Below are 12,854 nucleotides of genomic sequence, written 5' to 3'. Positions count from 1 at the left end.
TTCAAGCACAAGTGAAGTATGTATTTCACATTTAAGACAAGACTCACAACACCTTCATCTGCTTACTCTAGCTCACACCAGTCAGATACCACTTCAATAAAATAAAGTTTTTTTAGTTTTTTAAAAGAAGCAACTGAATCTGTTGGCTAACTAATTTCATACCGACTAACCATTAATTCATTTCTTCATTCAAAGCTAGAATAGTCCTAAAATTTGAATAAAACCATGAAAGGTCCTGAATAGCCAAAGCTGTCTTGAAAAAGAAAAACAAAACTGGGGGCGCCTGGGTGGCTCAGTGGGTTAAGCCTCTGCCTTCGGCTCGGGTCATGATCCCAGGGTCCTGGGATCGAGCCCCGCATCAGGCTCTCTGCTCAGCAGGGAGCCTGCTTCCTCCTCTCTCTCTGTCTGGCTCTCTGCCTACTTGTGATCTCTGTCTGTCAAATAAATAAATAAAATCTTTAAAAAAAGAAAAACAAAAACAAAAACAAAACTGGAGGCATCACAATTCCAGATTCCAAGTTGTATTACAAAGTGATAATAATTAAAATATGGCCTGGCATAAAAATAGACACATAGATCAATGGAATAGACAGAAAACCCAGAAATGAGCCCCCAACTATATGGAGGAATGAATATCCAATGGAAAAAAAGATAGTCTCTTCAACAAATGGTGTTGGAGAAACTGGAAAGCAACATGTAAAAGAATGAAACTGGAACACCTTCTTACACCATACACAAAAATAGACTCAAAGAGGATTAAAGACCTCAATGTGACACCTGAAAACATAAAAATCCTTGAAGTAGCACAGTAATCTCTCTGACATCGGCCACAGCAACATTTTCTAGATATGTCTCCTGAGTCAAAGGAAATAGAGAAAATAAACTATTGGCACTACAACAAAATAAAAAAGCTTCTATACAGCAAAGGAAACAATTAACAAAACTAAAAGGAAACCTACGAAATGGGAGAAAATATTTAGAAATGACATATCTGGTAAAAAGTTAGTACTGAAGGGGGAGGAGCAAGAGGGCAGAGGTGTAGGAGACCTAAATATAGTCAGGTCCCAGGAGTTCAGCTACGTTGTTATCAAACCATTATAAACACCTACAAACTCAACAGGAGATTGAAGAGAAGAAGAGCAGCAAGTCTAGGAACAGAAAAGTGACCACTTTCCGGAAGGTAGGACGTGCAGAGAAGTGAATCCAGAGAGACAAGAAGATAGACCGCAGTGGGAGGGGCCAGATCCCAATAAGTGGCAGAGCAGTGGAGCACAAAACTGGAACTTTTAGAAGTCTGCTCACCTGAGGGGTGGCGCTCCAGAAGCTAAGCAAGGGGTGGAGCCCTCACAGGGACTATGTGGTCTCAGGACTCTTGGGGTCACAGGAAGACCACGGGTTTCTGAGTGTGGCCAAGCTCTCAGGTATCGGATCGTGGAAGCTGACAGCAAAGACGGAGCTGAGCAGTGAGCTCTCAGCTCAGGGTTACCTTCAACGGTGATCTGCGGCACAGTTGGGCAACTGCTCTTCGAGCAGGGACCCCACAGGGAGTCTCACCTTCAGGGAGACTCACCTTCCTCCTCTAAGAGGAGCAGCACAGGAGCCAGCGGCAGGAATCTGCTGGGTTTGGAGACTCCACACAGAGCCGTGGGCCTGTGATAGAAATGCTTGGTCACAGGCTGGGTGAGCTCACAGCGTAGCCAGAGACCAGGGAGACAGGAGGGATTGAGTGTTTTTCTCTGAGGGCGCACTGAGGAGTGGGGCTCCCACCTCTCAGCTCCTCCAGGCTGGAGATAGGGAGGCCGCCATTTTCATTCCCATCCTCCAAAGAGGTATGGAAAGCGTTCAGGGAACAAAATCTCCCGAGAGCGAACCAAGCAGATTGCTTAGCCTGGTCCCTGGCAAGGGCAGTACAATTACGCCTCATTTGAGAATCCGGGCAACAGACCCCTCCCCAAGAAGATCAGCAAGAGCATCCAGCCAAGACCAAGTTCACCGTTCAATGAGAACTGCAGAACTTCAAAGCTCAGAGTATAGCATGTAGAATTCATGGCTTTTTTCCCATGATTCTTTACTCTTTCAAAGTTAAATTTTTTTAATTTTATTTTTTCTTATTCTATTTTTTAATGTTTCCTCTTAACTATTTTAACATTTCTTAACCATTTTATCTTGTCAATACCATTTTAAAAATCTTTTTTAATTTTTATAGTTATACTCATATTCTATCCCTTCATTGTATTTCACCTTATTTTTTGCATACATATAGGTTTTTCTTTCTTTAAAATTTCGGGATACAGTTTCTTCTAATAGATCAAAATATATCCTAATCTAGCACATGGCTTTTTCTAGTCTCCAGCCTGATCCCATTCTTTTGTCTTTTTTCTTCTTTTTTTCAACCAACTTATCAATTCCTTTTTTAGAATCTTTTCAAATTTTCATCTTTACAGTCATATTCAAGCCCTTCAATATGTTTACCCTTAATTTTGTATATATATGTTTTTCTCTCTTTAAAATTTTGAGAGGTAGCTTCTTCTAATAGACCAAAATATATCCAAAATCAAGTGTGTGGCTCTGTTCTATTCACCAGTCTAATATACACATTTTTTTCTTTTTTTCCTTCTTTGCTCTCCCCCTGGTTTCAGGTCTCTTCTGATCTGGTTAGTGTATGTCTTTCTGGGGTTGTTACTACCCTTTCAGTATTTTGTTCTCTCATTCATCTATTACCTGGATAAAATGACAAGGTGGAAAAATTAAACACAAGGAAAAGAAAAAGAGGCAGCTCCAATGGTTAGGGACCTAATCAATATGGACATTAGTAATATGTCAGAACTAGAGTTGAAAATTATGATTATCAAGGTGCTAGAGAATCCCTTTCTGGAGAAATAAAAGAACTAATATCTAACCAAGTTGAAATAAAAAAAGCTATTAATGAGGTGCAATCAAAAATGGAGGCTCTTACTGCTAGGATAAATGAGGCAGAACAGAGAATCAGTAATATAGAAGACCAAAAGATGGAGAATAAAGAATCTAAGAAAAAGAGAGATCAACAACTACTGGAACACGAGGGAACAATTTGAGAGATAAGTGATACCAAAAGACGAAACAATATTGAAATAATTGGGATCCCAGAAGAAGAAGAAAGAGAGAGGGGGACAGAAGGTATATTGGAGCAAATTATAGCAGAGAATTTCCCTAATTTGGTGAAGGGAACAACATTAAAATCCAGGAGGCATAGACAACATCCCTCAAAATCAATAAAAATTGGTCAATATCCCATCATCTAACAGTAAAACTTACAAGTCTTAGTGACAAAGAGAAAATCCTAAAAGCAGCTCAGGACAAGAGGTCTGTACAATAGAAACAAGAGGTTTCTACAACAGTAGAAATATTAGACTGGCAACAGACCTATCCACAGAGACATGGCAGGCCAGAAAGGACTGGCATGATATATTCAGAGCACTAAACGAGAAGAATATGCAGCCAAGAATACTACATCCACCTAGGCTGTCATTGAAAGTAGAAGGAGAGATAAAAAGCTTCCAGGACAAACAAAAACTAAAACAATTTGCAAAGCTTAGCATGCAGTAGACGCTCAATAAATAGCAGTTCTTATTATCAATATCATCATCATCATTTGGGGACTTTGGCATCAGACAAATAAAACTAAATTTAAAAATTCATTCCTTCATTCAAAAACCATTTAATAAGTATTTAGCAACCCCTGTCCTGCCATGGCTGCTGAAACTTGAAGACCTCAGAGACTTCTTTGGAGAGACAAATACGTAATTCTGCAACTTAAATTCAGGAAAATAAGTGTGACCATGCCACACTAAAATTATCATTTTTGGTAAGTCCCTAAGACAGAGACTACTAGCTGCTTACCAAAATTCCATGTTCTCTCTTTCTTTCTGGACACATAGCTAGACCCTATTTCCTAGCCTCCCTTGCAATTACATGTAGCTACAAGACAATTCCAGCCAGAGGAATGTAACCAGAGTGATACATGCTACCTTCAAACCTAGCCCATAGAAACCTTCTGTGCATGCTTCTGCTTGCCCATCCATGCTCTCTCCCCTTTCAGATAACTGGGAAGAAAGCCCTTGGGGCTGCCTTGGAAGTCAGAGTTGAAACTGGTTAAGCCTCCATCATGCTGGGTCCCTGAAAAGCTATATGGATAAGAGCCACCCCAGTCATTTGTTTACTCAGCTGGACTATTAGTTTAGCAAGAAGTAAACTGTCGTGTTTTACTCATTATTTATTTTTTGGTCTATTCATTAGAGCGGCTGTTTCCCTAACTAACACGGTACCCTTCACTAGCAATGCAGATAATAATAAATAACTCTACTCACAAGTGCAGTAATTAGTCTACTGAGATACCATCCAAGCCAAATACCCACATGTCAGAGTCCAGTTCAACAGACCCTTCCCCAAACTTCTCCCAACCTGACAGATTTAACAGCCGCCCCCCCTCAATTTCTGCAAATCACAAGCCAGGAGACATACTCAAAGGTAGGGACTGGATATCATCTTTGACCTTCACTGCAGCCTGGCACATAGTAGGTGCTCAACGAAAGAGCAAATGAAAAAACTGAAATGCCCAAAAGATGAGCAGAAGGATTTCTCCCCTATGCTTTGTGCAAAATAATCTCCACTATGCTTTGTGCTATAGAATTCTGGAGCTTTCATTATGTTGAGTTCCAGTACTGTTGAGCACTAACAAAGGTGATTTTAAAGAAAAGTTGTGGCCTTACCTGCAGACATCTCCATAGTCCAACTCTCTCTTAAGATGGAAATTAAATTTCTCAGCTTCTCATTAAAATTAGATAAATACAACAAATTCATTCTTTTCTAAATCATGAAGATCACTTTTGAATAATATTAGAAAGTCCTGTTACTTCTGGCCTTTGCCAATGACCTACAACTGAAACTGCTTTTCAACAGAATACTTTTTACCTAAAAACCTGCTGATAAACTTGTTTCCAGTACCGATAAAATCACTGGTACTGGGGTGGACATTCTGCTGTAAACAGCTGTAAAACAGGACAAAGTACACAAGCCAAACATTTTCAGATGCTGAACACATCCCTCGTTTGGAACTACAATTTTCAAGAATAGAAAGTCATAAATGTAATCCCATAAGGACACATTATTGACTGGGGTTCAAGAAGCAGGAACCCAAGTAAAGGAAAATCCCACTGAACTGAGGAGGCAGAGGTCAAGGCTTGGAGAAACTAAAATGGCTGGAAATTATGGGGCGGAGTGAAAAAGAGGAGAAATATGTGCCAAGAATGTTCTCTAGAGAGGTTTTTGAGGACCTTCATGAGTCCTCGGCTGAGAGCAAGTCTCCACACGCGTAAGGGCAAGATGTATGAGGCTGACCAGAGAGAGGCTACCACCACCCTGAGATCAGAACAAGATGCTGGAGGTCATGCAGTACTGGAAGACATTGATGTTCCATCCCAGCCAGAGCAGCAAGACCTCATTAACATGTCCTAACATTCCAGATATCCAGCTGAGACATGAGATCCCATTTTAGGAGTAAGAACCACACGCTAGAAAAATGTTTCTAGCAGACTATCCCTAAAAACTTCTAAGGCCAAGACCTGAACAGATCAGTAGGGGAGACACATAAGAGGCTGAGTCTTACCAAGTTAAAGAATCATGGGAAAAACCTTGTATTTTCCAAAAATATACCTTAATGAGCAGAAAACTAGACCTAAATATTAAGCTCAAAGGGATTAGCTCGTAATTGAACTACCTGCTGGAAAACTTTTCTTAAAAAAAAAATTTTAACTCTCCTGAAAGATAGTGTTGTAACATGCACAATGTCCATTTTACTATCAAAATTTACTAGACATGGAAGAAACAGACAAAAGTGACCCATGAAAGACACAAAGAAAGCAATAAAAATTCACATCAGCCCTCTGGCCTTTTTCAGTAGGCCCAGAGGGACCCAGGGCCAATGAACTCTCTCCCCAACCTCAGGAAAGATTCACACCTGCACTGGCAAGGCTGCTGGGCCAGCCTTGGTCATACACACAGACATAACCTGTGCTGGATCTGGCCCTGTCAAGGGGATTAGTGTTTGTTCTCATTGCTCCTTCCTAGTTGCACTGTTTATACTTCTATGATCTTAGTAAGTGGAAGATATGGAAACTGCAAAAGTACAGAGAACTAGAAAATATAAACAAAAATCAATGTAATTGGCTTCACACTCCATGATTTCAAAACTTACTACAAGCACAGCAATTAGGCAAGAACAAGAAATAAAGATAGCCAAATTGGAAAGGAAGAAGTAAAACTGGCACTATTTTCAGAGGACATAATATTATATGGAGAAACCCTGGAGACTATCAAAAAACTGTTAGGACTAATAACTTTAGTAAAGTTTCAGGATACAAAATCAAATACAAAAAAAAAAAAGAAAAAGAAAAAACACCTTACTGCAAAGTTACTGTGGTATTGACATAAGGACAGAAGAATTAATCACTCATTAGAACTGGGATTCCAGGGCGCCTGGGTGGGCTCAGTAGGTTGAAGCCTCTGCCTTCGGCTCAGGTCATGATCCCAGGGTTCTGGGATGGAGCCCTGCGTTGGGCTCTCTGCTCAGCGGGGAGCCTGCTTCCTCCTCTCTCTCTGCCTACTTGTGATTTCCGTCTGTCAAATAAATAAAAAATCTTAAAAAAAAAAAAAAAAAAAGAACTGGGATTCCAGAAATAAGTCCTTGAATTTCAACAAAGGAACTAAGAAGTGGAGAAAGAAAGGGAGAAATGGTACTGGGACAATTGAATATCCACACAAAAAAGAAGGAAGTTGGACCGTTTCCTCACATCATACATAAAAATTCACATTTTCCAGAAATGGATCACAGACCTAAATGTAATAGATAAAAATATAAAACATGTGGAAGGTAACACAGGAGTAAATCTTTATTACCTTAAGTACTTGTTTCTTAACCAAAAAGCACACGCAATTAAAGAAAAATAGACAAACTAGCTTTCATCAAAATTAAAAATGTTTTAAAAGACACCATTAATGGCGCACTTGGGTGGCTCAGTTGTTGAGCAACGGACTCTTGATTTTGTCACAGGTCATGACCTCGGGTCTTGAGATCAGCCCCATGTCTTTGTCACAGGTCATGACCTCAGGTCTTGAGATCAGCCCCATGTCAGGCTCCATGTCGAGTCTGCTTAAGATTTTCTTTCTCCCTTTCCTTCTGCCCTCCCCTTGTTCCAGCTCCCTCTCTAAGCAAACAAACAAACAAATAAATAAATAAAATCTTTTTTTTTAAAAAAGACAACATTAATAAAGTGAATATACAACCTAGAGAAAGGGAGGAAATATTTCCAAGTTGTGTATCAGTTCTAAAATTAGAGAGCAATGAAAGATGCACACCTCTATGAATAAAAATGACTGAATTGTACATGTTTAAAGGATGGATTTTATGGTATGTGATTATATGTCAATAAAGCTGGCATTTTTTAAAAAATAGAACTCCTAGAACTGAAATATACAATAATGAAAAAGAACAATTTCATTTGATGAGCTTAACAGCAAACTGGAGAAGGCAGAGAAAAGATCAGTGGAAGATAAAGATGGAGCGGTAGAAATGGTCTGATCTAAAGAACAGAAGACTAAGACTGAAGAAATTTAACACAGTCTTGGGAACTGGTGGGACCACATCGTCTAACATACATGTTAGAAAAAGGAGAGAATGAAAATCAGGCAGAAAAACAGTGGAAGAAAGAGTGAGAGAAATTATCCCAAAAGCTCATAAAATAAAATATCCATATTCAAGAAGGTAAAAAAAAAAAAATCGAGGAAAAAACACAAAGAAAATCACCCCAGACACATCACAGTCTGATTGCTGAACACCAAAAATAAAAATAAAATATTAATATCGAGAGCTACCAGATTAGGAAAATATTACACTTTATTATACACTGAGTAAAATAAAAATCTGGATTAAGGCAGAGTTCTCATCAAAACCATGAAGACCAACAGAGAACACCTGGAGTCCCGAAAGGAAAAATGTGTCTGATGCAAGTGTTCTTCCGGACGGAGAGTAAAACAGTCTTCCAAGAAAACACAAGCTGAAAGGGGCGCCTGGATGGCTCAGTCAGTTAAGCACCCAGCTTTTGGTTTCAGCTCAGGTCATTACCTCAGGGTCGTGAGATCAAGGCCTGCTCTGTGCTCAACGGGGAGTCCACTCGAGATTCTCTCTCTCCCTCTGCCTCTGCCACTCCCCCTGCTCGCTCATTCCCTCTCTCTCTCTCTCAAATAAATTAATAAAATCTTTTAAAAAAAATACAGGCTGAGAGAATCTGTCACCAGCAGAACTACACTTCAATACCTGCTAAAGGAGGTTCTTTAGGCAGAAGGGAAACGGTACCACAGTGAACCTGGGGAGCTGTTCCTGAGGAAGGGTCTTGTGTCCCTTGACTGGCAGCCTCTGGTCTAAATGCGTGAATGAACCAAGGAGCTTTTTATATGCTATATGCTACTACTTTTCAAATTAGAGGTTTAACCCAGTGGCTGATGACCACTTGCAAACAGCATTTTTAAAAACATAGTAGGGTAGTGTGGCCGAGGAAAGAATAGCACACAAACACCCCTTTAAAAAAAAAATCAGAAACAATAAATGCTCACGTGATGAATAATACTCTTTCCAAAAATCTATTAATGAAACTACAGCTCATTATGTTGGGCAATGTCTTATATAAATAGCACAAATATCACTGTGACATTCTTCTTAAGGTTTAATGTTGATGAACTCGAACTAGCCTCCTTCTATCAGACAATGAAACCCATGCAACTTGCTGTCTGTTTTCTGACCTGCTTGTCAGAAGTTCAGAGATAAATTTTTGTTCAACTGCAATAACTATTCTTAGTCTAAGTTTTGTGATATAATACTGTTCTCCCAATCCTTCATTACTTGGCATTTGTTCATTTAAGTGTTACTGTATCTGGGGTTTCCTCTTTTGTAAACTGTTTGAAGATTAATAAATAGTAAATAGAAACAGTTATTTGATACAGGCAAAAATAAAAACAGACTAAAAAGGAGTTTGAGTGAAGACTAATTACCAAATAATTAAAAACAGGGAACTTTTATTTTTAATTTATTTACTTGTATTTAAACGTTTTCCACAATGGAAGTATATTATTGCTTTTTCTAAGCTATTTTTTTTAAAGATTTTATTTATTTATTTGACAGACAGAATCACAAGTAGGCAGAGAGGCAGGCAGAGAGAGAGAGAGAGAGAGGACGGGAAGCAGGCTCCCTGCAGATCAGAGAGCCCGATATGGGGCTCGATCCCAGGACCCTGGGATCATGACCTGAGCCAAAGGCAGAGGCTTTAACCCAATGAGCCACCCAGGCGCCTCTAAGCTATTTTTAATTAGCTAATGCTATGTATCAGGCATCAAGGACTGATACTCACTGTCAGTGAACAAGTCAGAAGATACAAGGGATTAAAAAAAAAAAAAAAAAACGAGCCCAAAACGGAGTCATCTGCACACACATGCACACAACACACCCCTCCCCTCCAGCAAACCAACAGTTTCAACCTATCCCAGGAATGTGACCTTTTATCCTGGGTATGTAACCTTTGAAAGGTTTGTCTGAAATTTCCCCATCAACACTGGTGTCGTAAACCGCATGACAAACACATTATCATTCCCTTGCCCCAAAAAAGGTGGAGAGGCGGATAGGGTGGCTGGGTGATGGACATTGGGTATGTGCTACGGTGAGTGCTGTGAATTGTGTAACCCTGATGAATCACAGACCTGTACCCCTGAAGCAAATACTACATTCTAAGTTAATTAAATATATCTATATTTCTAATATATATAATATATAATTATAAATATATTTAATTATATAATTAAATATTTATATACATATATATATATATAAATTACATCTTCCCAAATCATGGGGGGAAAAAGCTATTTCCAGGCCTGAAACAATCCTTTTTCTTTTGCTAATAACTTCTCGCCCCGCCCACCTTCCTATAAAAACCTTCCATTTTGTAGCGCTCCCCTCTATTTGCTGGATGGGATTTGCCCGATTCATGTGCCACCTAATAAAACCAATGAAACCTTCCAATTCACGTGGTTGAATTTCATTTTTTAACAAAGGGTGGTGTGTCCTCTGCTTGTGTTTGCTCAGCAGAGGGAGGGCGTGACACCAGCTGATGGTGAGAATGGAGATCCTTCAGTAGTTTCAGTGCAGGCTAACCTAGAGGGAGAGTTGTCAGCCAGACAAACTAAAAGTTATGTCCTTGAAGATTCTGGAGGAAAAGCAGGGCTGTCGGTAGGAGTCCAAGAAAGACGTTGAGTACATCTTGAATAATTACAGTGTGGTCGGGCTAATGTCATTGGTGTGGTCTGAACAAGTCAAAGTTTGACACCACCTCCTCCTTCCCAGGATGCACAGCAGTGAATAAGGCTGCTAAAGTATTAAGATCATCTTAGGGTTCCAAGAGTCTAGAAAATACAGTCTTGACAGGCAGGTGTTGTGCCCTATTAATCTTTGTAACTCCAACCCTGAGCACGGTATTTGGCACAGTCTGGCTCACAGGTGTCCTCTGAGCTGATTTGAGCTGCACTTATAAGGGCATACTACAGTGAGCCAGATTTGCTAGAGCCCATCAGGAATTAAACACGTCTTCCCCAACGTCATCACTAGGTCAGTTTCCCATGCCTACGTAAACCCTAAATGCGGAACTCAGCTAATCCGTGCTGGTTAAGACATATCCCCAGCAGAGATCACAGTGGTACATTTCCTTACAAGTTTGGTGATGACATCCAGCCTCCTTGGGCTTGATCCCACTAGATGAACTAACCATGATGATCTGAGACTGGAAATACAGTTGACTTGAACAATGCAGGGTTAGGGGTGCCAATCCCCTCGTGTGGTTAAAAATCTGCATGTAACTTCTGATTCCCCCAAACTTACCTACTAATAGCCTACTGTTCATAAGAAGCCTTACCAGTAACATAGATAGTGAATTAACACGTTTTCTATGTGTATTATATACTGCATTCTTAGAACAAACCTAGAGAAAAGGAAGTGTTAAGAATATCATAAGGAGAACAGACACTTCAGGTACTGTACTGTAAAAAAAAAAAAAAAAAAAAACACTGCATGTTAGTGAAACCACGCAGTTCAAAGCCATATTGTTCAAGGGTCAACTGTAGTGTAGAGATAACAGCCCTGCCTGGCCTGTGACCACCGTATTTCCCCAACAGCCTTGCAAAATCAGTATCCCCCTTAAAGCCCCCGGTCCCCCCACATTTCCCACCCCACTTGCTGGTACATACACTTTCTTCTAATGATTTCTTATGAAACAGAGCAAAAGCCACAAGGTGACGTGCTGGGGAAAACAAGTTTGAATTCTAACTTTATCCTTCCGTGATTATTTGGTGGATAACATAACGTAACAAGCGTATTTCTGCCCTTCTCTGAACGTCAGGCTCTTCTTCAATGAAATGGACTGAACGCCAACAATAAAGCTGTTGTGAGGCAAAGCACCTAGCACAGAGTCTAGATATAGTAGATGCTTAATGAATATTGGTCTAGCTTTTCTCTGAATGCCAAGAACAGGTGGCCTGAGTTACAGCACTCTGCAGGAGCTGGCTCATTCTTGCCACGCTCCCTCTTCATCTCTATTCTCCAAGCACTTGGCTTCCCCACTATTTTTTGGACAGCTCAAGCACACTCCTGCGGCAGGGTCTTTCACCTATATTCGCCTTTGCGAGATCATTCTCCAGGTATATGCAAGGCTTGTTCTTTCATTCAACACAATCTCTGTTCAAACTCATCTCTGCAGAGAAGCCTTACCTAACCACCTGTTCACAAATGGAGACCAAGTCTATTTTGCAACTAGAAGCAAGATCTTTATGTCTAGTGGCCAAATTTCTGTTCTCCACGTGCTCTAAGAACGCCACACACAGGGTGGAACAAGTTTCTCTTGGCCAGCAGAAAGAGTTCACAGATGGGTGAATTTCCACAAAATCAGGTTCTCGTTTCATTAAATCAAAGACAAGCTTCACTTGAGGCCCTATGCCTCATGTCCTGGAGCCTTGCCCTACCATGGACGAGGGCAAAGAAGGTACACAGAGTGACCAGACCAGAACCTGATGTTGGTGTTTGGAACCCACCGCTCCCCCTCACACCTCCACTTCATTCAGCCAGCAAAGGAGCCCAAGCTCTCACATCCATGCAACTCAGAAAGTATTACAGGTTGCTTGAAAGGACCATCCCATTAGGTCTCTGCCTCCCAAATGACAGGTGTGTGGCAAAACACAGTGAAAGAGCAAATGTCTGTCAGGGTGACCCAGCTAGATGGGCCAGGGCTCTGGGGTCAGGTCCCGACAACAAACTCCAGGAGAGTAGAGGGACGCAGAATACCATAGACCTCTAAGAGAGCCGCCCCTCACCCCAACGGGTCTAAGATCCTCCCCCAACCTGCCACTTGCCTTTGGGCTTATGGATCTAACATGACTCAATAGGGCCTTCTGTCCCCACCCAGGGTCCACATGGTTCCCAGAGGTATCTCCAGGACTGTACCCGACACCTACCTTTCAGTTCCCTTGGTTCACAGTTTATGCCAATGGAGTGGGCACTTATGCCTCACTCAAGAATCACCCGAAGAAAGACACTCAACATAATCCCTTTCCAAGCAAGGTCAACCCTGCCCAAGTGCATGTGTCCGCTCAGTATAACTTGAGAGATGCGGCAGAATAATATCCCCCTCCCAGGAAGTCCACCTGCACTTGCTTTTCCTCTAAGAAAAGGGGCGCCTGTGTGGCCCTGCACCCTGGGGTGTAAAGGTCCCTGTTGAAGGCAGGTT

The 12,854-nt window shown here is 40.9% G+C and overlaps 1 protein-coding gene across 2 annotated transcripts in view; it reads right to left on the bottom strand.

The window, feature by feature from the left end:
* Positions 1-12,854, bottom strand: part of ANO2 (anoctamin 2) — a 342,917-nt gene that overhangs the window by 329,425 nt on the left and 638 nt on the right. The window contains exon 1 of one of the 2 annotated variants that reach the window (XM_082742731.1): positions 4,749-4,898. The exons of the other annotated variant lie outside the window; for it this stretch is intronic. Coding sequence (XP_082598857.1) covers positions 4,749-4,839 — 91 coding nt within the window. The 5' untranslated portion in view covers positions 4,840-4,898. Of the gene's footprint in view, positions 1-4,748; positions 4,899-12,854 lie in introns of those variants that run through there. 2 annotated transcript variants of the gene reach the window in all.

Source organism: Mustela nivalis (assembly GCF_964662115.1).
Source record: "Mustela nivalis genome assembly, chromosome: 7".
Taxonomy (NCBI): domain Eukaryota; kingdom Metazoa; phylum Chordata; class Mammalia; order Carnivora; family Mustelidae; genus Mustela; species Mustela nivalis.
This window is presented reverse-complemented; position numbering and strand designations above follow the sequence as displayed.